This window comes from Coffea eugenioides, chromosome 7, assembly GCF_003713205.1.
Source record: "Coffea eugenioides isolate CCC68of chromosome 7, Ceug_1.0, whole genome shotgun sequence".
NCBI classification, from domain to species: domain Eukaryota; kingdom Viridiplantae; phylum Streptophyta; class Magnoliopsida; order Gentianales; family Rubiaceae; genus Coffea; species Coffea eugenioides.
In genome coordinates, this window is record NC_040041.1 from 3,481,648 (window position 1) to 3,506,315 (window position 24,668).

At 37.8% G+C, this 24,668-nt stretch overlaps 3 protein-coding genes across 5 annotated transcripts; all 3 read left to right on the forward strand.

Moving 5' to 3' along the window:
• Window positions 1-1,385: 1,385 nt before the first annotated feature.
• LOC113778106 (MLO-like protein 4) lies at window positions 1,386-7,532 on the forward strand. 2 transcript variants are annotated; one of them, XM_027323383.1, is made up of 15 exons: window positions 1,386-1,667; window positions 1,794-1,851; window positions 1,945-2,162; window positions 3,020-3,136; window positions 3,235-3,295; window positions 3,423-3,520; window positions 3,966-4,040; window positions 4,493-4,578; window positions 5,133-5,182; window positions 5,668-5,708; window positions 5,803-5,973; window positions 6,124-6,159; window positions 6,613-6,680; window positions 6,790-6,850; window positions 6,932-7,532. In XM_027323383.1, the coding sequence occupies exons 1-15, from the start codon at window positions 1,548-1,550 to the stop codon at window positions 7,304-7,306; spliced, it is 1,635 nt and encodes a 544-aa protein (XP_027179184.1). In that variant the 5' UTR covers window positions 1,386-1,547; the 3' UTR covers window positions 7,307-7,532. The 2 variants fall into 2 exon arrangements, with proteins under 2 accessions (XP_027179184.1, XP_027179185.1); XM_027323384.1 differs by having other exon boundaries at window positions 3,429-3,520.
• A 729-nt stretch (window positions 7,533-8,261) lies between these two features.
• LOC113777502 (26S proteasome non-ATPase regulatory subunit 4 homolog) lies at window positions 8,262-12,455 on the forward strand. The gene is made up of 11 exons (XM_027322613.1): window positions 8,262-8,423; window positions 8,530-8,643; window positions 8,814-8,919; window positions 9,321-9,435; window positions 9,511-9,720; window positions 9,809-10,112; window positions 10,958-11,081; window positions 11,426-11,529; window positions 11,656-11,724; window positions 11,946-12,031; window positions 12,129-12,455. The coding sequence occupies exons 1-10, from the start codon at window positions 8,412-8,414 to the stop codon at window positions 11,991-11,993; spliced, it is 1,206 nt and encodes a 401-aa protein (XP_027178414.1). The 5' UTR covers window positions 8,262-8,411; the 3' UTR covers window positions 11,994-12,031; window positions 12,129-12,455.
• A 1,516-nt stretch (window positions 12,456-13,971) lies between these two features.
• LOC113777500 (alpha-mannosidase) lies at window positions 13,972-24,437 on the forward strand. Of its 2 annotated transcripts, none has more exons than XM_027322611.1 (29): window positions 13,972-14,286; window positions 14,395-14,478; window positions 14,715-14,803; window positions 14,888-15,062; window positions 15,165-15,284; window positions 15,375-15,458; window positions 15,563-15,634; window positions 15,753-15,866; window positions 16,326-16,426; window positions 16,518-16,611; window positions 16,969-17,136; window positions 17,247-17,336; window positions 17,709-17,774; window positions 17,853-17,909; window positions 18,189-18,408; window positions 18,528-18,661; window positions 19,525-19,590; window positions 19,694-19,753; window positions 19,974-20,045; window positions 20,265-20,312; window positions 20,420-20,539; window positions 21,795-21,860; window positions 22,417-22,535; window positions 22,629-22,713; window positions 23,041-23,151; window positions 23,238-23,333; window positions 23,402-23,449; window positions 23,779-23,847; window positions 24,143-24,437. In XM_027322611.1, the coding sequence occupies exons 1-29, from the start codon at window positions 14,062-14,064 to the stop codon at window positions 24,329-24,331; spliced, it is 3,042 nt and encodes a 1,013-aa protein (XP_027178412.1). In that variant the 5' UTR covers window positions 13,972-14,061; the 3' UTR covers window positions 24,332-24,437. The 2 variants fall into 2 exon arrangements, with proteins under 2 accessions (XP_027178412.1, XP_027178413.1); XM_027322612.1 differs by having other exon boundaries at window positions 22,417-22,529.
• Window positions 24,438-24,668: the final 231 nt, after the last annotated feature.

The window sequence follows — 24,668 nt, forward strand, 5'->3', positions numbered from 1 at the left end:
ATAATATCTACTTAACACACTTTTAGTTTTGCATAAATATTCACTTGTCTCCCTTTTGGTTTTGCATCTATCTACATAATCCTCTTGTGGTTTTATAAAATGCAGTTAGATCATTATTCAATTTAGTGCTTAAATAAGGATAATATTATTAATATTTTAACTAATGTTGTAATGAATAATATTAATATCTTAACTGACGTCATAATGACATTATGGAAATTATTTTTCATCAAATTTTTTATTTTACATAAAACTATAGAAGGGTTATATGGATATTGTGAAGTCTTAAGAGAGTCATTTGGTGTCATTCAAAAGCACAAAAGGGACTATGAGTAATTTAATTTACCCTTAAATAAATGAATACAAACGCCTGTATAAACTAAACTATATGTCTATATCTTCCAGAATCGGATGGTGATTGCTCATAACTAGGGCTGATGCTAGATCGAGTAGCTTGACTCGAGCGCCCAAGCTACTCGGTCATCAGCTCGGCTCGAGCTCGTTTTGATCGAACTCGAGTTCGAGTTGCTTGATAAAAGCAGCGAGTCGAGCTCGAGTTTCAATATTTTACACTCAAAGGCTCGACGAGCCTAATTGAGTTTTTTATAATATATATTTTAATTTTTTTATATTTATTATTGTGAAATATCAATAATATGCTTTATTTAAAATTACATGTAAAATATTAATTTTTATTACGTGAGCTTGATTAGACTTGATTGAGTTCGAATAGACTCGATTGAGTTTAATTTGAATTATTAGATTTAATTAAACTCGAACTCAAGTTCGAGTTTGAGTAACATAAATTGAAGTCGAGTTCGAGATCAAGCTCGAATTCTAAAAACTCAACAAGACTCAAGCTCGAACTCTAAAAACTCAACAAGCCTGAACTTAGTTATTTTACCTCTAGTGCTCGACTTGATTCGAACTTACCCTACTCACAACTACATGTTTTTCATGCCTCCGCTGAAAACCTACAAATCAAACAGAAGATTTCATTCTTTCGCTGTAATTTTAGAATTTATTATAATAATCACGATTGACTAGCAGGAAGCCGCCAGACCAATAAAATAAGTCATTGGATCAAACTGAAAAATGTAGGCAAAAGTCCCTTACATTCAACACGAAATTGGAGATCCAAATTCAGTTGATGAAGGATATATGAATGTTCATCAAATCAACATATTATAATAACACTAATATGGCCAATCTCAACAAGAAAGTGGGTCAATTGTGGTCACCTAATTTGTAACAACCCATGCACGTCAATTTTAATTATTGTACCCTCTGATCTTACCAAATGGACAGGGCAGTTAATGCCTTCAATAGCCTGCAGCAGTAGTAGTTCCGCATTTGGAAACATGACTACCCACATTTGAGCGACCGTCACTCATCAAGAAAGTAGAATATGAAGAAGATCCACCGGCCTCTAAGATGAAAAGGGTTCTCAAAAAACTTGCCTGTATAATATCAGCGTCAAAGATTATCTAGTTTAATCCTGGTACATGAGAACAAATGTGATTGAAATTTCCAACCAATCAATTTAGATGGAAATAAACGAAGGAAGATCCTTGACTGAAACTCCCACTTGGGCAGTTGCAACTGTTATTAGCGTTTTGGTTGGTTTTGGGTTCTTCATTCATGGTTGTTTAAGGAGACTTGCAGAGGTGATAATCCTTCATAAACTTTTTCCTTCATTTTTTTAGCTCTAAGTTAGGTGATTAGGTATACATTAGAACAAGTGAGAATTTTGTGTATGCCAATGATTTTTGTTTACGTGATTTTCTCGATAGTGGTTGGATGAGACTAAGAGGAAGCCTCTCCTGGCTGCATTAGAGAAGATCAAGGATGGTAAGATTGTTTAACAGGTCGTTTATTTTCTTTTTTATTTTCCTCCTTTGGCTGTGCTTTGATACTTGAAAGGTCATTGTTTGATTCAAACAGAGCTGATGCTATTTGGCCTCTTATCATTGCTAATGGGCCATTGGATTATTTTTGTTGCTAAGATTTGCATTAAGTCATCGGCCTCAAGTACCCGCTTCTACCCATGCGCTCCTGGGGATGTTGTCAAGGGAACCGCTTTCCTAGATCATAACGTTGTTTTCAGGGCTGAGAACTTGAATACCTCGTTTCCATCAGGAAAGCAGAATTTTTGTCCTGAGGTAGCTCAAATTGCAATCTCGTTTATCTCTGCAGTCAGTTTCTAATTCAATTTTAAGCACGATTTTTTTCTTCAACGAGAATATGTATCCCACTTGCTCTTACGTCGCCCAACTTACGAAAGCTTTTATACCTGAAACCGCCAGCAGAGTTATGTACATTTGCACTTGCTAATTGCAATTCCCATCCTGGTATTAAATGTGGGGTTAAGACAATTAACGAGGAGCAAGAAATTGATTGGTGAGATTTACAGCTACGCAACTAGAATTTACTGTTGCTGAACATTTTCAAGTTGTGAACATTTATTGCTTCTAATCCTTTATATGAAATTCCTTTGCAAAGTGGGTAGTACATGAAGGACCAAGTTTCCTGATTCAAGAAGCTGCTGAAAATTGTGGAAAAGAATGGAAGAATATGCAAAGACTCGTGGCTAGGTTATGTTAATGGAAAAGGTATTTCAGGTTTGGAAGAAGATTCCTAAGAGCAGAAAGAACCTATTAGAGAACATGAATTTGGAGATCAGTCTTGTTAACCATAGCTTTTGGACTAGGTGATAATTTCATAAAAAATCGAAGTGTTTGCAAGTTTTGCAACAAAGATGATATCTGAACTGCTTCCCTTTTGACAATGGCCATTCAAGCAAGTCTAACCTGGTTAATAGTGGTTGGAGTTGCTTCATTGTTCATTGTGCGGAAATCCAGAACTGGTTGGCCAGATTGAGCTTAATTTTTTTTCCCATTTTTCCATAATCAGACTTTAGTTGTGAAAGTCAAAGTTGAAGCAGGTGCTAAAAGTTTTAGGAAATTATCAGTTATTGGTTTGTGACTGGCACAAATTTCTTCAACATCTTGAATCCCAGGGACATGAATCATTTGCTTCCCGTGAAAGCCTAGACCAGCTCCATCGTCTTGTGTTCATATTGGGAGTCACTCATGTTTTATATAGCTTCCTTGCACTAGCTTTGGCCGTGATCAAGGTACATATCTGCTTTAAAACTCTTATGGTACCAAGAAATAAGAACTCATCTATGAGCACTAAAAGTTCCCTTCTATATTTGCAAAATCTGAAAAGCAGATTTACAGCTGGAGAACGTGGGAGAATCATGCTAAGTTGGTGGCTCTTCAGTTGTCCCAAGGTGCAGAACTCTTTTTAGTGATTGATGTGGCTTTTTTAAGTCTCACCGTGCAACTTTTGCCAAGGAACATGTTAATTTGCTTTTCTGAGGAAGAAATTTCTGTTTTCTGATTCAAAGCGTACTTTAGATTCAGGGGAAGCCAGTGGGAGGATTGCTCGTGTATCGTCCTTCATCTTCAACCACACTTCTCATCCGTGGAGCCATCACAGAGTACTTGTTTGGCTGGTATAATGATGTATATAAATGTAACGTTGAAGTATGAAACCTATTTGACTCAATTATGAATGATCACAAAGTTTTTTAGCAAAAGATAACCTCTACTCAACCGGGGTCATCTGGGCTGCTGAGTGGATTTGCATTTTGTTGACTACTTAGCATTAGTCAGTTTGAGTTAGTAACGTATTTAAATATGGAGGTTGTCAGACATATTTCCTATGAGAAGCAAAGGTTGTGAGACAATATGTGTATTCTTTGAGCGATTTTGCTGGAAAATGCCGATTTGTAACTTTGGAGGGTCTTTTGCTGCTTGGAACAGTCAGGCATGAATACATAATCTCCTGTCATGCATATTCTCTGGCACATGATTTTCCACATCTAAGATATTTCCGTCTTTGGATTTTGATAAGCATTTCTTATTAATCTTTTTGCAAACGCAAGTTGTTTCATGCAGCTTTGTTTCAGCCGCCAATTTTGGAGTTCAATAAATCAAGCCGATTACATGGCTTTGCGCCTGGGATTTATCACTGTAAGTTTCCTAACTTAGACACCAAATTACAAGCCTATGGTAATCTTCAGGAGACACTACTCTTCTTACAGGGCTGTTTACACCTGAACTATCCAATTTGTTAGATCGAAAAAGACATGCTACCTCTAGATTCACATGTATACACTCATCAACGTATCAATCAACTGCGACCAGATAGGCTCATTTAGGCACCATTTAGTACTTAAGAAACAAGTTGGTTGATTACTTTACTGCATAGACTCTCTAGCTAAATGGTCATTTTTGACAACCATGTCCCAGTTTCTAATACATTTAATTCCCTTTAACCAATAAAGGACATCTCATTTACCATTGACATTTGAATGTTGCCAGGAAATGTTAAAATTAAAACCATGATTCTAAGCTTATGCTGTACCTTATTTGCTATTTTGACATGAAAATGAAAGGACCGAATGATTTGGCTTCTGTTGCAGACTCATCAGCTACCATTGAACTATGATTTCCACAAGTACATGATTAGAAGTATGGAAGAAGAATTCCGAGATATTGTTGGCATCAGGTACAGCTTTTGTGCTTTAAGCTTCTTACATTTCCAGACCTGGCTTCTAACCTCATGCTGATAAATTGCGACTTATCTTTTGCATCACTTACCATTTTGGTCCAGAAAAGGTTATGCAGTAGTTCTGACAACATAGTTACATATTTCTTTGTGGTAGTGATCGGTTGATGCTCTTGCTGCTAAAATTTTCCTGGTCACTGGAGAAGATCTCTTTCTTGTTTAGATAAAGATCAGTTGAAAGTTGAAATGTGATGGCTACCTAACAGAAAAGTTTCATTAACTAAAAACTGTTCAATTAGATAATAGTACAAAGAAGTGAAAGATTTTCATCATTTTTAGACTTTTCAGTGCAGCATTAAAACGCTAACCTAATCTACTGTTAGAACACGATAAAATGATTACTTGACTGGGCCTTATTTTTTTGTTCATTCGTGTGTTTTTGGTAGCAAAATTCTTGTATTTCATTTCTGCTCCCCCACCCCAAAAAAAAAAAATTTGCATAAATATGACCTCTGAAGGATAGATGCCTGACAAATATTTTTTTCTTTTTCCAGCGTTCCACTCTGGATTTTCACCATATCATGCGTTATTCTAGGCTTTCACGGTAATTTTCCCATGCTGGATCTCCTTTGACAGGTAAAGGGATCAAATCTTAGTATCTATTAGTGGTCTGATGCCAGGCATCACTGTTGTAGGTAAGTTAGATAAAATTGGACACATATAGGGCCAATCAATCTATGGCGCATGGAGCCATACTTGAGTAAATACAGAATCAGTTTATATTCTTCTAATCCGGAAGGAACATGGTAAACTACTGCTTGACAGCAATTACTTAGAGACATCCATGATCCATTGATTGATAAGTCCTGAAAAATGTGCTGAAATCATGGTTATTGACATCACTAAACAGTTTAAGCCACAAATTATTGCAGTGTTAGTTATTGAAATGACAATGGTAATGAAGTTGATCTCATCGTTCAACAACAGCAATAAGGGCAGACCCACTTATAACTGTTATTGAATTCTTTCTAGTATGAACTATTATAGACAAATTCAGAGCATGAATTTTAGCATATATTTTTTTTCCAGGGACTGATATTTACTTCTGGATTTCCTTCTTGCCGGCCATTGTGAGTGTCCAGCTCTCTATTTCTGTGCTTTTGCGATGAGAGTGGCAAAGCTTTTTTAAGTTCTTTAATCTTTTTTATTTGTTGTCACTGGAAGTTGATCCTCCTTATTGGCACCAAATTGCATCGCGTAGTGGTAAAGCTTGCTGTGGAGATCGCAGAAACAATTCCACAAGCAGGATTTCATCAGTTTAACCTCAGAGATGAGCTCTTCTGGTTTGGGAAACCTAGGCTTCTGCTCCGATCAATTCAATTTATAACATTCCAGGTGATTGTGAATTGACAATGTTTATTGCTTCTTAATTTAGTAATTGATGAGCTATAGACTCTAAGCCATAAATTAAAAAGTTGGAAGTAGCACAAGTCTTTTGTTATTATCTGCTTAAAATTTGAATCTTGGTGGTGGTGTAATTTGCAGAATGCATTTGAGATGGCGACATACCTCTGGTCACTAGTAAGATCTTGCTTACCCTGATGCCTATTGCAAAGAAGATAGATCAACTCAAATCTAATATAAGCAAAATGACACGGGCTAAAATAAGACCTCAGATGATACTCCCGAGATAACTGTAGGGGGGTTCTTCACTATTCTGTCTTTCTTTTTGTCATGAAAGCTAATAAAGCAGCTCATAAGAAGCTTTTCCTGCTTTCTGCTCCTAAATTGGAGGATGGAAAATCTTTCAATTTAGCATTTATATTGTTAAATTGCATTCGATGAGTTAGCATCTAAGATATCGTACATCGTCTAAAATGAGAAATTCATCAGCAACTGTTTTATGTACTGATTGATTATCTGGAATCTTGACATGGTTTCTTAAGTAGTCTGAACATTAATTTCTTCCTGCAAAAGCTCAAGATACATGATACGTGCAATAACCCTGCTCTTATTGTTTAATACTTATTACAGTGGGAAATTAAGGGAGCATCATGTTTCACTGAAAACCATATTTTTCTTGTGATCCGCTTGGCATTCGGGTAAATAGTCATTTCTTACCTTCTTTTTAAATGATGGAACACATATTCAATGCATGGGATGATAAACGCTCAAGCTATATTAACATGACATGATATACTGGTTTTGCAGGCTGGTCTCTCAGTTTTGGTGTAGCTTCATCACTTTCCCACTCTATGTTATTATCGCTCAGGTATTTTCTGTACATTCTTTCACCACCATCAATTATTTCTTGTTCAATCTCATTTGACATTTACGTGCAATTTTACTGCAGATGGGCTCCAAGTATAAGAAATCAATAGTTTCTGAAAATGTGAGGAGATCACTTCACGGATGGAGAAACAAGGCAAGGACACAGCAAGAAAACCCATTTTTTCCCCTGGTAACTACAGCATCAACCATGTCCTTGGATTCGATGGCGGAGGACAGCGGAGATGATCCCTCAAGCAGCTCAGGTGGTGGCTTTCAAAGAATCGAAGATTCCACTAGCTCAGATGATCTTGGTCGTCCCTCCACAGAACAAACTCAAAAACCGAATAATGACATTTCACCTTCCGATGAGAAACATCATACTTGTGGTTCGCAATCTGGTAAACGTGCAGAAATTTGTGACTGTGAAAGACATGAATCAGATGATGTAGGAAGATAGTTCATCTCTTCTTTAATAAAATCACAACGGGATAAGTGGTCAAGTGACAGGCTAAAGAGAGTCAGTGAGTGTTCGAGGCAGCAGAATATAGCCTTCAATGCAGTCGAATATGTATTGCCTGCGGTATTGATTATAGCTGCTTCTACACTACAAGGGGCTTCTTTGTGTACTTTAAATGTGTCAAACAAGTGAAACAACAGCATGTAGGCAGCATTTTGAAATTAAATTGACTAGCTGTGTTCTTGCTGCAATTCTCCTCGTACAAGCAGAGTAGACCATAACATCAAATCTGAATGTCGAGAAAGGTAAACGCCTTCGAATGCCTGGCACAAGTCTTATAACTTTCTGGAGAGACCAAATGAAATTGAACAAGTCGCATTATGCAGCGGGTGATAATTTCAATTATAGAGCATGCCCGAGTCTTGGTTCAATTAAATGGATTAGTTAATTCACGTGGTTAAACCACAATCTTACTTATGAAATTTTAATTTAATGGTCAAAGTTATAAGTTTCACGATCTTAAGGTTTTGAACGTAATTCTCAGAACTTATAAATTTGTTCTTGTATCAGTATTCTCCCTCTCAATTGGATCAATTATAATTTGAATTAATGGTAACTTAAGAAGACTAACTTACTTGCAGGCTGAATGAAATAATGAATTTTAATTTGTTGCAATGTGGAGAAATTTTTTACTTAAACTTTTTTTTTTTGTAATTTCCTGTTATGGAAAGGATTACAATTACGGATACCCTCAAAAGCAAAAAAAAGAGGAAAAGAAAAAATAATGGCAATATAGTAAATCACAACGATGGACTCGAAACGACAACGTACCAGCGTTAAAGTCTTTTACTGAAGGAGGACAGATGTAAAATTCCAAGAAAACCTTTTCCTTACTCCACGAGGACAACGCCTTCCCCGTTAAAATTCCTCAAAGCCTTTAATTAAAAGGAAAAGAAAAAGAAAAATTTGGCAGTGTTCCTTCCAGCTCCATTAGTATTAATTTTGGCAGTAGCCCTTCCGGCAAGCAAACCCCCCGACACAGAGAAAAAAACACCGATCAGATTCTTTCTTCAACCCACTCCATCTTCATCTTCAATCGACAACCATGGTGCTCGAGGTCTAACCCTTAACTTTCTCTTTCTTTTTTTTTAAATCTTTTTTCAAGCCATAGGTTACTTGCTCACTTAGGGTTTTATTTTATTTATCTATTTTTTATGTAATAGGCAACAATGATCTGCATCGACAACTCCGAATGGATGCGAAACGGAGATTATTCTCCCTCCCGGTTTCAGGCCCAAGCTGACGCCGTTAATCTCATCTGTGGTGCTAAAACCCAGGTATTTTTTTAACTGTTCTTCGGACTGTTTCTATTTAATTCAATTTAGCAAAGTTTAGGGTTATATATTTTGGGATTGCAAGAATTTTGTATTGAACAAAAATTCTGACTTTTTTAGTGCTAGTTTTGGTTTAATTCTAGGGTTCTGTGTGATTGGGGTTATTTTTGTAGTCTAATCCAGAGAATACAGTGGGGGTGCTGACAATGGCGGGCAAAGGGGTTCGAGTATTGGTGACTCCAACCAGCGATCTCGGAAAGATCTTAGCTTGCATGCACGGTTTGCTTCTTCACCCTCATGTGTATATTTTTGTTTATGAAAAGTGTCTCGTTATGATGCCATCGCAAAATTTAGCTGCAGTAGTTCGTTGGAACTTGTGTACTCAAAAGAGTTTTATCGCCTGCTTACTCAAATTTGGTGAACTATCTCTAGTTTTCAAATTGGAAGAGTGAAAACCAGATATTATCTGGGGGCTACTTTCAGGTGGTCTGAAGAGGATTTGTGGATTCTAACTATTGGGGAATCGTTAGATGGTTTCTCAGAACTTATTGAGAATATAAATTACCTGAGTGGGATCAGTGAATGCAGTGTGTGTGATAACTCATAATGATACGTGGTCAGATTTTTCTCTCTTTCGTTTCACTTTTTCTGATGAATTTTTGCATTTTTAATCAATTTAGGTCTAGAAATAGGTGGTGAAATGAACTTGGCAGCAGGTATCCAAGTAGCACAGTTGGCTCTGAAGCATCGACAGAACAAGAAACAGCAACAAAGGATTATTGTATTTGCTGGAAGGTGGACTATCTCTGCCCTTCTTTTTTTAGTTGAAGTTGTTTCTTAGCTGATAACCCATTTTTGCCTTGCTTCCAGTCCTGTTAAGTTTGATAAGAAGGTACTAGAGATGATTGGGAGGAAATTGAAAAAGAATAGTGTTGCTCTTGATGTTGTTAACTTTGGTGAAGAAGATGAGGCTAAGACAGAGAAGCTCGAAGCTCTTGTTGCTGCAGTCAACAACAATGACAGCAGTCATATTGTTCATGTTCCTCCTGGTCCTAGTGCTCTTTCTGATGTGCTCATAAGGTCTGTTGTGCAACCACTATCTTATCACTTCTGGCTTATTTTAGATTTGTGTTGCTTCAATTGTATTTCCTTTTCTCCTTCTTCACAGTACTCCGATCTTTACTGGTGATGGAGAGGGTGGAAGTGGATTTGCGGCTGCAGCAGCTGCAGCTGCAGCTGGTGGAGCTGGCTTTGAATTTGGAGTTGATCCTAACCTGGATCCTGAACTTGCTCTTGCTCTCCGAGTTTCAATGGAAGAGGAGAGGGCAAGGCAAGAAGCAGCTGCAAAGAAGGCTGCAGAAGAAGCAGCAAAACAAGAAAAAGGAGAACAATCCACATCCCAAGATGTTAATATGACTGACACAGCTAAAGCTGGAACCTCTGAATCTGAAAATAAGGCAACTGATCTTACGGTAATCTATGCCTTTTGTGTGCAAACTGTTGAGTTTGTTGATAATTTAGTATAACTTGTGAGTCTAGGATAACTTTGATGTTGCTCCTATTTTAATGTCAGGCAAGCGTAGGCTATACCAGCATAGAATTCTTTGAAGAATTGCACTTTCATTTAGACTATTATGGATTTACCTTCCTTTGGCATTGCTATGGGTTGTTGTGCAGCTCTAACTAATGTTTCAACACCAATAGTATATGAGAGAGAGGATTGCAGATTGTGGATATTTTATTTGTCTGAATTATTGAACCTATAGGATCTTTTTGATGGGGTGATTTTATTTTGCTCACCCTTCTTTTGATGTTAAAGTCCTAGTCCTCATTTTGAAGTGTAGAAAATTTGCACATCCCTGGCTTGAGCTGTACTATTCAATTTCTTCATTAGACAGCCAATATAAATTAGCAAATTTGCACACCCCTGCCTTGATCTGAACTATTCAATTTCTTTATTAGACAGCCAATAGTAGCATGTCAAAAGAACTTGTCGCCTTCAGTAAATGCTAGAAGCATTCTAATTGTCCACAGCGATCAGCCTATTAAACCCTTTTGGACTCTATCAAATAAGCAAATCATCTATCTCTTGCTGTTTCAAAGTTAAGAGTATCCACATTGCTTCAGTTTCTTGATGTGCTGCGGTTAACTTGGTTCTTAACAATGAGATTGAGGATCCGGGAAAGAACATTGGTTTTGGAAATAGGTTTGGGAGGGATTTTATTAGAAAATAGATTTTTCTTTGGATGATGCCAATTGTTTTTTAGATAGATGTTAGTGCAGCTAACAGTTTAAGTTGCACTCAAATTGCTTGCAGGATGATGAGAATGCCTTGTTGCAGCAGGCACTTGCGATGTCTATGGATGATTCCTCCTCTAATATTGCTACACGGGACACTGACATGCCAGAAGCAGCTGGTGATGATCAAGATTTGGCTCTTGGTGAGAGCTTATGTTCACAAACTAAACTTCATTTACTTTCATGAGCTCATTACATGCTGGACTACAGAATTACGTGATGTGTTTATTGGTCTGAGTAAACAAATAAGAAACGTGGCTTGTTGTTTTTTTATTTTTCTGTTGCTTTGTTATGAGACAAGGCGATTCTTTTAAGATAGAAAGGCCAATTTGAAAGAGAGAATCTATTACAATTTATGAACACCTTGATTTTTTGCCTCCACTCTCACACTCTGAAGCTTTCAGTTCTGCAAATTTGGAGCACAGAATAAATTGATTATTTATGTTCTCTGTTGTATGTTTTCTAATGTGGGATGTGTTCCTTGCAGCCCTTCAGTTGTCTGTGCAGGACAGCATGAAAGATGAGTCATCACCAGCAGATATGAGCAAGCTACTGGCTGACCAGTCATTTGTGTCATCCATCCTAGCTTCAGTAAGTCTAAGATGTCATCCATCAAAGCAGAATCAGCATATTACAGTGCTTGTCTGATAGAAACTATGAAACAGAAAAATTCCATTATTTTCTTATTGTTGTCTCTTGGTTTCTTTTCTGCAACAGCTTCCTGGAGTTGATCCAAATGATCCATCAGTGAAAGATTTGCTTGCGTCCATGCAAAATCAGTCTGAGGTTAGTTTATCATCTCTTTTGTAGATTAGGGAAATGTAATGGAGGAATGTCTGATCATAGTTCAGTAAATACACTGATTAAGTCTTACATGCCCTTGTTTTCCATTTGTTTACATCCCATCTAGGTTGACTTGTGCCCTTTTATCTGCCATTATTATGTTTGATGATAGTATTACATGTCCGTCCATTGCTTTCTGTTTGACTGCTGTTTACTTGTTCCAGCACAAAAAGGATGAAGACAAGGAACCAAAAGAGGAGGATAAGAAATAATGATGCAAAAATTTGCTAATCACTATCTAGTTTCTCTTGTAAGTTACCAGTTCTTCTCTCTGGAGAGCCTCATGGAGTGTTCGTTCATCTTGCTGTAATTATCTTTTTGATTAACCCATAAATCATCACTTGCAGAAGAATCCGTCCTTCAGGGGGTCTCAAACATTGCATGTGGTCAAAAATGATTTCAAGAATAGTGAAGATATTCCGTTATTTGTTGGGACAGAAATGTAGAAAGGATGATGATCTTGTATGCATGAGGAATTGGCTGTTATCTCTAGACTGATCTAGCTCATCGACTTTTAACATTTTCTTCTTTTGGTTCCCTGGTCTTTCAGAACATTTTTCAGTTAAATTATTGGTGTAGCTTCTGAATGAATATGTTTTCTCGCGCTATATTTTCCAGCTTTTTGCTGGATTATTACTCCAACAAGTGGATGCATCTCCGAGACTCTATGTTAAGCTGAAAGTTCACATACTTTCCCAATGTTGGCGTCGAATGCACTAAATGACGCCTGTAATTTGCTATTTAAAATCTCTCTCACGTATACAACGCCCTGTCGTCGAGGATGATTACATGTCCTTAGTTTTGTGGTTGACCTGCGCTCTGCCGGCAACCTGTTCCTCGGAGACGTCGAACAAACAATGGCAAGGTATTACTGCGGCCTTGATTTCACCGTCGATATCCGCCCAAGTAGGTTCTCCCGACCGTGCTGTCGTAACATTACCCCTGAAAATGAATTAAAAATGGCGGTTAAGCTGTCTGACTAACTTTACATGGCATTTTCACAATTAACGTGTATGTACTCTCTCAGCCATTCAACAAAGCCTGAGGTGGTTTTCTGTACCAAGGAAGGACTAACTAAATTGATGATGCAAGACGGAAATTATGGTCCAATTTGTCATGCTGATGCGATCTATTACTCCTCCTTGTTAGCGACTGAGAACACGAATCTGGGACGGAAATTGAGAAAAGATTTACCGAAGAAAAGAAGTGATTTTTATTGTTGGGTAAAATTGATCGCCCAATAAGAAAAGGAAGGGAGAAAGGAGAGGGTTATTAATATGGTATGAGAAACGGATTAACTGAAAATTCATTTCTTCTTCCGTTTACGTCAGCCTCAAACTTCCAAACCATTATGTCATCATCAACATTCAAAGATGACAAATCAGTTAGTGCTGTGCAGCACTCCTGATGGAAGCCAAATCAAAGTAGTTAGTGCAAGTGCAGCCAGCATCCATGATGGAAGTTGTATGTTCAGCAGTCTTTGTTTATGCATTTCTAGCATTAAATGAAGCTTTTGCGAGTTAGTTAGGTGGAATCCAAGTTGACTGCTTAGTGAAAGAAGTTCTGGCCAAGGAAGCGAGTTAGAGTGGGACTGCGCTGATTTGTGTCAAAAAAAAAAAAAAGTGCAAGGTAGCCGGCTGATCCCCATGTTGATTGCTTAGTGAAAGAAGTTCCGGCAAAGGTAGTCAGGTTGAGTGGGACTGCGCTGATTTTGTCAAAGCAGCCAGCTGTTGACGAAGACTTCCAAGCTGAAACAAAAGTTTGGTGAAAATTTGGAGATTGCATATTCAAAATTAACCCAATTTCTTTTCAAAATTAACCCAACAAAAGTTGTTTTAGCAATGCAAATCTTATCCTCTCCATTTGTCTCCATTCAGGAACATTTTCAGCATACGTCACGAGACTCAGAACGAGCAAATGCCGCCCATCCATGCATGGCGGCAGACTCTTTCCAATGCAAAAAAGTACCCATCACCAAGTCCCCCGCGCACTCAATTTCTTTTCTTGTCCTACTACTACTAAAAAATCTTCAACTAACTCTCAATTCCATAATTTAATGAATATTCCACCCATATGCCACAGAGCCAGGCATTATTATTGCACGGATGCACCTCTTTAGCCGCTTAAGAAAAGTTCAATAATGCCCCCATTTGTCCTTTACTCGTGTCTGTGGCAAGTTTCACCCCGGCCGTCCCGTTACCTTTCCTAATCATGGACTCTAAGTCCTTAATATATGAACAACCTACCTTCGTCGAGAAAACAAGAAGCGTTTTCTGACGGATGGAAATGGGAAACTTAGCTGCATCAGTGTCGACCTTGCTATGTCTGGCGTCCCTTCTTTATTTACATGGAAGAGTTGGTGGTAGTGGATATATCAAGTATAATACTGGAGGCGGCATTGTTGGAGGCAAACTGAATGTGCATTTAGTTCCCCACTCGCATGATGATGTGGGATGGTTGAAGACAGTTGATCAGTACTATGTTGGATCAAACAACAGTATTCAGGTACATGTGTTCTGGATTATGTGTATCAATGATATGCATGATGCAATTAAAGTGGACTGGTTACTTTAGGGATATTTGAGCTCTCTGTTCTGGCAATTGGTTATGCAGGGTGCGTGTGTGGAAAATGTACTTGATTCAGTCATTACGTCGTTGGGCCGCGACCCAAACCGGAAATTTGTCTATGTTGAGATGGTAAGCATCAGACGCGATGATACTAGTCATGTAACTTTTCCGGCTAATCTTGAAATGTTACCGTGTGAGATCTTGAGATTGAATTCCATAGTGATAAATCTTTAAGCTAGTACTTAAATGCGACCTGATTGTTGTACGTGTTAAGGAAAAACGGATTTCCAGATGTTTTTAAGAATTTACTAGAATGTGATCTATGTTGGCTTTTTAAACTTGCAATGGTGAAACTGCTAGAATAGGCTTTCTTCAGTAGATGGTGGGAAACCCAGAGTTCAGAAATTAAGCAACAAGTAAGACGGCTTGTGGATTCCGGGCAGTTGGAATTCATGTATGCTTCTTGGTTCTATCCTGGATTTAATTTGCCTCTTCTGTGCAGTTTCAAAAATTATACTTGATTGAATCTCTGGTGCAGAAATGGCGGCTGGTGCATGCATGATGAAGCAGCCACTCATTACATAGACATGATTGACCAAACAACTCTAGGCCACCAACTGATAAAGAGCCAATTCAATAAAACTCCTCGAGCTGGATGGCAGATCGATCCTTTTGGACACTCTGCAGTGGAGGCTTACCTACTTGGAGCTGAGGTGTATAAAGTCATTGGTTGTTAACACAATTATGAATGACTTGCTTAGCAGTCATAAAAATTTTCTCTATTTTTCATTCTGTCAACACTTTTGTCCTTTTAGCTAGGATTCGATTCTGTTCACTTCGCACGAATTGATTACCAAGATAGGGCAAAACGCAAAGTTGATAAAGCTCTTGAAGTTATCTGGCATGGATCTAGAACATTTGGTTCCTCGTCTCAAGTAAGAGGATGTCACATCTAGTATCACTGGTGCTCCTGCTTCTAAATCTTATAGCTAACTCTGCTATCTTGATATCTGGACCCTGCGCAGATTTTTGCAAATGCCTTTCCAGTTCATTATAGTCCACCAGATGGCTTTCACTTCGAAGTGGATGATGACTTCGTTCCTGTCCAGGTTTTCTTGTTATGCAAAAAATGATTTATCTACTTATATGATCTTACGTCCTTTCTTCTTATAAGTTTCAGGGTGATCACCTTTCTGCACTTGCTAAATTGTAGGATAACCCACTACTGTTTGACTTCAATGTTGAGCGACGAGTTGCTGATTTTGTAAGTGCTGCAATGGCTCAGGTAAACTCCTCTGGATTTCCTGTCCTGATAGATTCTAAACCTTCCAGAGCAGTTATGCATGAATCAAGAAGGGTCTTTGCATAACGTGGATGATGCTATAACTTTTCATGTTTCACAGGCAAATGTGACACGTACAAATCATGTTATGTGGACAATGGGTGATGATTTCCAATATCAGTATGCTGAGTCTTGGTTCAAGCAGATGGATAAATTAATTCACTATGTCAACAAGGTAAAAATTTAATTTTTTTGAACAAAGTACATCTGTAATGAAAAATATTATTTGTTTCTCCATTTGTTTGGCTGTTAAGGTGAAAATCTGTTCAAAGATGTAACTAAGAAACTCCAACAAACTATTTTCTCAAAGATGAGAGCCATTGAGCTTTTGGATGTACTTGGTTCAATAGCTTGGTTTCCGGTTTCCCATGGTGCCTGAATACAAAATCTGCACACAAAAGTATCAATGTGATTGGCAAGCTCCCACACGTTTTCTACATGAATGAAGCAGCTTTTGGCTATTATAGCTGGATGCGATGGGAAACTTAAAATTGTAGGGACCCAGGGATGTCATGGTGATGTTGATTTAATCTCATTGATCTAGTTTCCTAAGAAGCTAAGAGACCATAGCCTTGGCTGCATTACTTGTTTGCACTGAAAATATTACTCTTTAACCATGAAGAACATTTTGCAGGATGGTCGAGTGAATGCGTTGTATTCTACCCCATCCATTTATACTGATGCAAAACATGCAGCGAATGAAACCTGGCCTCTGAAAACTGCTGACTACTTCCCGTATGCACCTCCTGATTCTTTCACTGGCATGTTGTACAATCCAAGTAGTCTAACTAAGTGATGCAGATTTTTGTCTGTCAATTCTTTGTAGATATGCAGACAGTGCGAATGCTTATTGGACTGGTTACTTTACAAGCCGCCCTGCCTTTAAAAGATACGTCCGCACGCTGAGTGCATATTATCTGGTAAAAACTTGATAGAGTTTAAATATCTTGATAATGAACAATTAAAATAATAGGCAGCCTACTCTCCTGATGCTTCACCTTCTGCATAAAGTTAAATCTACCAAAGGAATAATTCTAGATGTGGAAATCCCAAACTGATTCTTTCTTTATAATCAACAGCATTAAGTTTAGTTTTACATATCAATTTAAGAAAGAGCGCTTTTTCGGGGTAATTCATAGAGAAGCATGTTAATAAGCTATTATTAAACTACGACAGCATTAAGTGCTATGCAGCAGATTTAATGGTCCTCATGTTTTCTTTCTATGATTAAGTTGTTTTTACATGTCATTGATGTGAATATGATCTTGCGATGACAGGCAGCTCGCCAACTAGAATTCTTGATAGGTTGGAGATCAAAGGGTCCCAACACTTACAGTTTAGGAGATGCTTTAGGAATCGCCCAGCACCATGATGCTGTAACTGGCACTGCTAAACAGCATACAACAGATGACTATGCAAAACGCTTGGCAATTGGCGTTTCTGAGGTGAGGCTACTTATGCTACTAGAATTTTTACTTTGCCGTGCTTTCTTTCTTTTCTTTTTTTTTTTCTCTCTCTTATTTTACTTACAATCCCATGTTCTAAAATTTCACAGGCTGAAAATGTTGTGAATTCAGCTTTGTCATGCCTAATTACAACAAAATCTAAAGGCCAATGCAGTGCACCTGGATTGGCTTTCAGCCAGGTGATTATCAATCTTCAGAAGAAACATTTCTTTCCACGTACTAAGACCATATGAACTACCAAGTACTGCCGTTCTACTTCAGTTCTGGGGTTTTAAAATTTGTTTTCCTTATTAATTTAGCTGTAAGAGTGCCACTCTTTTGGCCGTTTTAAGATTTCAAAGTCTGCTTACAGATACTTTGACCACTAGCAAGTTCCTCAAAATCACAAAATGCTAAATAAATCTGATTTTGCACCGTTGTCTTGCTCTGCTAATTCTCAATTTGCATCTCCAACAGGGTCGAAGAAGTATTTTGGCTGAATAGATACACTAGACTATTATTAGTTTGTGAAATCCAGTTGTAACACCATCTTTTCATTGATTTGCTAACAGTGTCAATTGCTCAATATAAGTTACTGTCCACCAGCCGAGGGAGATATTCCTGCAGGGAAGAGTTTGGTAATGCTCCCTTCCTATTGCAAACCGTATTTTTAACGTGTGCTTCAAAAGTAACAGGTTATGACTTTAAACTGTCAGGTTGTTGTAGTATATAATCCAGTTGGATGGAATCGTACTGACATCATCAAGATTCCGGTAAGCACTACTATTCACAGCATTAATTAGGTAGAAAATATCGAATTTCAGTTTTGGTATAACCTGAACGAAATGTACTCCTACCACCTAAACATGAAGATTGGTAAAGGCTAAACACTGAAATATTTGCTCTTTTGTCAACCATTTTGGATGCAGCTGTAGAGAACTCTATATTCAGATTCTGTGCTGGCTTTCCTTTTTGGCATTTGTAGAGAAGTGGTTTATGTGTATACTTTTAGCTTTACGTTGCGCTGAAACTAAGATCAACTCTTTCAACAGGTTAATGACCCTAACCTAGTAGTTCAAGATTCAACAGGCAATAAGGTTGAGGTGCAATATGTGGAGTTGGATAATGTTACAGGCAGTCTCAGAAACTTCTATGTTAAGGCATATATAGGAATTTCACCTACACAAGTTCCAAAATATTGGCTTTTCTTCCAAGTATCTGTGCCACCGCTTGGTTGGAATACTTACTTCATCTCTAAAGCATCCCAAAAAGGTACATCTCCGAAAGTTTCTTTGCTACATCCTGTAAGCTATCAATATCATTAATACATTTATTTTTTGTAGAAAACTTACCTGCAATTCCATTTGTATACTCCTGCCATAAATGTTCAGGAAGCAGCAGCGCACATGTCTCCTTGGCAGACATTCCACGGAATGAGACCATTGTTGTTGGGCCTGGAGACTTGAAACTGTCCTTTTCATCAACATCTGGACAACTTGTGCGCATGTTCAATTCTAAAACTGGGGTACGTCCTATGTCTTGAAAATGTTCAACACTTATCAAAGTGAAATGTGCTGCCTCAGCAAATATTAGTTTGCTAATTTTTTTGCACGTTATTCTAATTTCCATATAGAAATCACAAGTTTCAACTTTCGATTACTATGAAAATTGCTCTTGCATTGTCCTATATTTTCGAGCCAAATACGTCTCGACCACATATTGCTTGAGATAAGGAAATGGATTTGAAGCTGACTGTCTTGCTTTTCGGCCTCAGCTGTGGTAGGAAGGCCCTAGCCCTCGCCATGGGTGCGCCAACTTTGACATTATTTGAATTAGTCCTTTCAAAGTTGTTCTCTTTTATGTTTTGACACGGTCTCGGTTTGTTCTCGTTTCTGTTATCTGTTCTTGTGGGTTGCCGGGAGGAAAGGGAAAATTAGGTCTTGTCTTGTCCATCGGTATATGTCAATGCTAGGAGTTTTACACTTCTTTCCTTCGGACAGAAATTTCGTCATAACGATCAAGGCCAATAATTCGGGAAGAGATGTTCAACTACAAAAGCCAGTCCCCCAAGACCTTAGCATGAAATTGGGCAGTAATTAAATGTCAATAACTTTTGTATTAGCACATCGGGATGGAATCATGGAAATTTTCATATAGGGTGCCAATTTCACCATGACCAATGGAAGGACCTAGTTCACAACAGTCAACAAATTGGCATCTTATGATGTCATTCTGTTGAGTGTTGAGGAAACCTGATAACTGTTAATCTCTGACATGCTGCAAAGACAATTTTATAAGGATGCAACCAGCCTTTCTTTTCTGCTGTCTGTTTTGACTGATGCTCCGGGATATCTCATCATTTCCAATCAATCTATGTAATTTCATCAGGTGGATATACCTGTACAACAAAGCTATCTGTGGTATGGCTCAAGCGCAGGAGACACTGATGGCCAGGTATCGACTTCTGTGTAATTCGACTAAAATCAACTGTACAATTGCAATTCTACTTTTGAACCGATGAATTAATTATTGATTTCCATGTCTAATATCTTATCAGCCCTCTGGTGCTTATATTTTCCGCCCGGATGGTTCTCCTCCAAGAATTGTCTCAAGATTGGTGAGTGAAGAAATTTAACCCAACAGAAGATGCTCATTTTACGATTGACTTGAAAAATGCATAAATTCACACACATTTCTTGTTTCCTGACAACACTGAAAAATGAGAAATATTTTGTTTCTTAGCAGAGATCATTGGATGCTGGTTTGAAATGCCAAATTCTAGTAGCTTATCTACTCTATCCACTAACTAACTCCAAAACTTTTGATATAACGTACAGGTTTCCTTGAAGGTTATACGTGGACCACTATTTGATGAGGTTCACCAGGAATTCAGTTCATGGATCCACCAGGTTTTGATCTTCGATGACTTTGTGTTTGTGGAATTAGAAATATGGGGGCTTCCTAAAATGCAATTGGTCACACACCCAGATAGTTACTAGACTTTCATAGTTTGGTCTATGCTTTTCAGGGAAACAGCACCTGTATTAGACACATTTTTTTGTCTTTCTTCACTCAAGTCATGCAAATTTTTGCATTCAATGAAGTTCTGTCTTACTTTCAAATCTCAGGTCGTTAGAGTGTACAAGGAAAAAGAGCATGCAGAATTTGAGTTTACTGTAAGTCAATAATATTTGCTTGTTGTCTCTTATTACCGAAACCAATGTACCAAATGGACCTCACTTTTAATCAATTATGAACTTATATGGTATTCTTTTCATTGAAGATTGGTGATATCCCCACAGATGATGGTATCGGGAAGGAGGTCATTACTCGATTGACTGCTAATATGGCCACAAACAAAGTGTTCTATACTGATTCCAATGGAAGAGACTTTCTGAAACGGGTAATTGTCATGCAACTTTTTACAGAGAACACCAGAAAATCGCTTATCTTTATTATAAAGTTTCCCTGATTTGCTTCCATCTGCTTACTTGGTCACATGTATCAGGATTTTTGGGTCAACAGCACAAATGGCAGTCTTAATTTTCTGTACTGTGAAATTTCCTTCACTGAAAAAGTACACTGGTTTGCTTTTGTCAAGAGAAAATTTTCGCTTTAATGCCACCACTGTTGAAAGTCTCCAAATATGTCTTACTTACATGAAGATCAGTTTCAGAGATAAAGTTCTTTTGGGTTCATCTGGAACCATAGGCTCTAAGTTTAGGCAGTTGATAAGTTAGCAGCAGCTTAAAGTTCACATTGGATTGCAATTTTTCAAAGAAAAATTTTTACATTTTTTGTGATCGCACGTCTCAATTATCTTTTTATCTTATATACATCAAATCACTGTAGTATATTTTTCTACAAAAACTCAAAAAAATAGCAATCCAAATGAGACCTAAATCTTCCACTGGAAAGCTGCTTCTAACAGATCTATACACTTTACGGGCCATCTATAAACCAATTCATTTAAAATTGTCAAATTAGCAAAAATCAAGGCCTCACTGTACAACTTGAGCAAATGCCTTGAAGCTTAACTGGAAAAAACATTAGCTCAGATATCGATTACATTGAGGTGGAAGTTTGTTGTAGTCTACTTTATCATAGTTAACAAAAACCTCTGTTATTCTGTCTTAAATTTGAGATGAACTGTCAACAGCCAAATGGTACTACTGTCTTAGAATGTTAAAACCTGTATTGTCGTAGTAGCAACAATGGTATGGGCAATGCTACTTTGACTTTGTCATACAAATGATATGCTACTGGCACAGGAACCAATATGTCCACCGGAAAGTACTATTGCAATTTCCGGGTAATCACGCTCAGGAATGGACACTAGTTCCTGTTCGTACAATCCCAATATGCAGGGTTCCATTGTTATTCTTGAGCTCTTCCTGGCTGAGCCGTTAGTACTTTTAGTTGATTATTAACTGTCTTGGCTAGCCAAGTTTGTCTGGCTTCCAGGAGACATAATCAAGATTTTACTTTCGTTAATATAATGTCGACTAGCTCCTTCTAAGAAAATTATAGAGCCTGAGATATCAGTGCTTAAAGTTCATACACTTGTTATGTGATATCCATCTGATATTTCCAGTCTTTTACTTCACACTTTCTGGTTAATTTATTAATAATTTGCTTTGCATTATGTTGGTTCTCAGGTCCGAGATTTTAGACCTGACTGGCCTCTTCACGTTACACAACCAGTAGCAGGGAACTATTATCCAGTTAAGTTCTGAATCTTATATACTCGAAAACTGATGTTTACTGAACTTGAAACCTTTATCTAGTTAACTACTAACCAGTTACAGGAAAGGGTGTCAAAGATGAAAATTGAGCTCACAGCTCTGTCTGTCCTGGATTAGCTGTAATAAATTGATGTCTTATAAATGGTTCTATCTTTATGTGTATCCTTTGTTGTGTAGTGCTATTACATACATGACAGGCTTCATTTCTTGGCTTTTTTAGTCAAAGCCTAAGAAAGTACGTAACTTGAAAATGTACTAAAATCGCGTCTTTAGTAGATTGTACTGTCTCATATTGATATGTATGATGGGAATCAGACAATATATGACTCCAGATAGAATCATACAAAAGGCTTGTCAAATATTTGTCCCATTTCACCCTTTTAATCTTTTGGGCTGGGCAGATATAATGAGCTAGAAATTGGGATGATATTAATTCTCCAGTTTTTCGACCATTTTAAAGAATATATGCTGTGATTTTCTTATTTTGATGACTAAATCTCCATTTACTAATACAGCTTTTATGTCTAATTTTCAGCTTAATAGTGGAATCTTCATAGTGGATAACAGCTCTGAATTCTCTGTTTTGGTTGATCGTGCCTGCGGAGGATCCAGCATTAAAGATGGACAAATAGAAATCATGCTCCACAGGTTCAAGTAGCGTCTCTAAGCTACATATTCCTGACATTGTGCTGACTGATCTCATGATTGAATGCTTTAATGTGGGCATATACCTATATCATTTTCCAGACGCCTAATTGACGATGATGGTCGTGGAGTGAACGAAGCACTTGATGAAGAAGTATGTGTTGGAACATTATGTCAAGGACTCACGGTATGGAGTTTCTTGACCATTCGGATTTGTTTAATTTCCTGATTGTATGGTGTTACAGACTTGAGATGCAAATTCTAGATGTGGAAAGATCAGGTTCTTGATAATCCAGCAGCTAAAATCGCAAATATAGTCAACATCGTAGCACTATTTGGTAAATTCGAGGATGCAAATCCACGTCTTAGTTTCCATTCTGGGATATCTTAGTATAACCAGGAAACTCTTGGAACTGTCAAGTTGGAATACACCAAAAAAGTTTTGACATTTTCTTGCCTTTGTATCTTCTGGGAGATGAAACTGGCCATTTGATATAAATTAAATTATAATCAGGTTCGAGGAAATTATTATGCAAGCATCAATCAGCTAGGTGCTGGAGCTCGCTGGCGCCGAAGAACCAGCCAAGAAATCTACTCACCTCTCCTTCTAGCATTCACACATGAGGTAACAAGAATCCTTGTTGCCATCATAAAAAGTGACCAGAGTCTTCTGAATTGTAATCCTGTGCTAATCTTAAAGCTATGTTTCAGAAATCAGGTGATTGGAAATCTTCTCACTTGACAAAGGCAACCATTATGGACACAAATTATAATTTGCCCCCTAATGTGGCATTAATTACCCTGCAGGTAATTGCTTACGAAACCCCTCCACATGTTGCTTGATGTTTTATCTAGTACTCACGTTAGCTTTGCAGGAGTTAAATGATGGAAGCGTGCTTCTCCGTTTGGCACATCTCTATGAGGTATTTTCCACCACCATGGTGCTTCCTCTTTCTTTCTTTTTCCTCCCTTTCAAATTCAAGTAAGAAATGAAGGACGGGTAGCTTAGTGGATTGCCATTTGCAGAGGATTGCAACTTATGCTTAGGTTGATGAGTAGCTGGGCATTGGACGCTGGTAATCGAGATAATGAAACTAAAACTTTCCCAACCAACGAGAAGAATAATGATTAAATGGCAGAAGTACTGGGGCATTTAAGACGATTCCACCTTGTTTCTAAAAGATAGATAATTCAGATGCATAGTCAATTGATGAACATACCAACTTGTTTAAGAGATTCTTATGATGATCAGGCTGGTGAGGATACAGTACTCTCAACGTTAGCCGCTGTCGATCTGAAGAAGTTGTTTGGTGGGAAAACGGTACGTAACAAGAAGCCTCATTTCATCTTCTTCAGCGTTTCATCCATACCATAGCCATAGCCATAGTATAAGATTGCACTTTTTCTGCTGATTTATGCACATAACTTAGGCTACAGGTTATAGTTACTGATTTGCACAGATAGATTAAAGATTACTATGTAAACAGCTATCAGGGAAGAGTATTGCCAGTTTTCGTCGTGCCAATAACCTTATCTACTATGCTTCTTGTGAATAAAATTCATATTGAAGAGTCTGCTCTCTCGAGTTTGAGTAAATTATTTTCCACAAAATGCAGATGAAATCAATAGTAGAAATGAGCTTGTCAGCGAACCAAGAGAAATCCAAGATGAAAAGAATGACTTGGAAAGTTGAAGGTGAGAACGCGAAAGATCCTGCACCAATTAGGGGTGGCCCTGTAAACGTCAGAGCACCCGTTGTTCATCTTGGCCCCATGGAGATTCGTACTTTCCTCTTGAAATTTTGAGAAGCTTATCATCCATTTTCCAGTATAGCTTTTCTTTTCTGGAATACGGTGTAATACTTAAAAGTTCTTAAAGACAATGATTAAAAGAAATATTCCTGATAATTAATTCTACACCGATCATATATAAGCCGAAGTTCGAAAAAAGCATTAAGCGAGTTTGATGGATTATATAGAGGTGGCAATTTGTCCCAAGTCCCAATGGGTTACCCATGCCCATAGGGATTTTAGGCGGGATGGGTACTAGAATTTGACATTTTGGTATAGAACGCAACCTTTTCCGGGTGAACACCCACAGCATACGGGTGAAATTCCCTAACATATGGAAAACTCACGGCTA

Bases quoted from the DNA above. Each gene is read 5' to 3' on its own strand.
- LOC113777500 (XM_027322611.1), top strand. From the start codon at position 14,062: ATGGAAATGGGAAACTTAGCTGCATCAGTGTCGACCTTGCTATGTCTG. The intron at 14,287-14,394 runs GTACATGTGTTC...TTGGTTATGCAG, and splicing joins GATCAAACAACAGTATTCAG to GGTGCGTGTGTGGAAAATGT. The intron at 15,459-15,562 runs GTTTTCTTGTTA...GCTAAATTGTAG, and splicing joins ATGACTTCGTTCCTGTCCAG to GATAACCCACTACTGTTTGA.
- LOC113778106 (XM_027323383.1), top strand. From the start codon at position 1,548: ATGGAAATAAACGAAGGAAGATCCTTGACTGAAACTCCCACTTGGGCA. The intron at 1,852-1,944 runs GTAAGATTGTTT...TGATTCAAACAG, and splicing joins ATTAGAGAAGATCAAGGATG to AGCTGATGCTATTTGGCCTC. The intron at 3,521-3,965 runs GTATAATGATGT...TGTTTCATGCAG, and splicing joins ACAGAGTACTTGTTTGGCTG to CTTTGTTTCAGCCGCCAATT.
- LOC113777502 (XM_027322613.1), top strand. The intron at 10,113-10,957 runs GTAATCTATGCC...AATTGCTTGCAG, and splicing joins ATAAGGCAACTGATCTTACG to GATGATGAGAATGCCTTGTT. The intron at 11,530-11,655 runs GTAAGTCTAAGA...TTTCTGCAACAG, and splicing joins TGTCATCCATCCTAGCTTCA to CTTCCTGGAGTTGATCCAAA.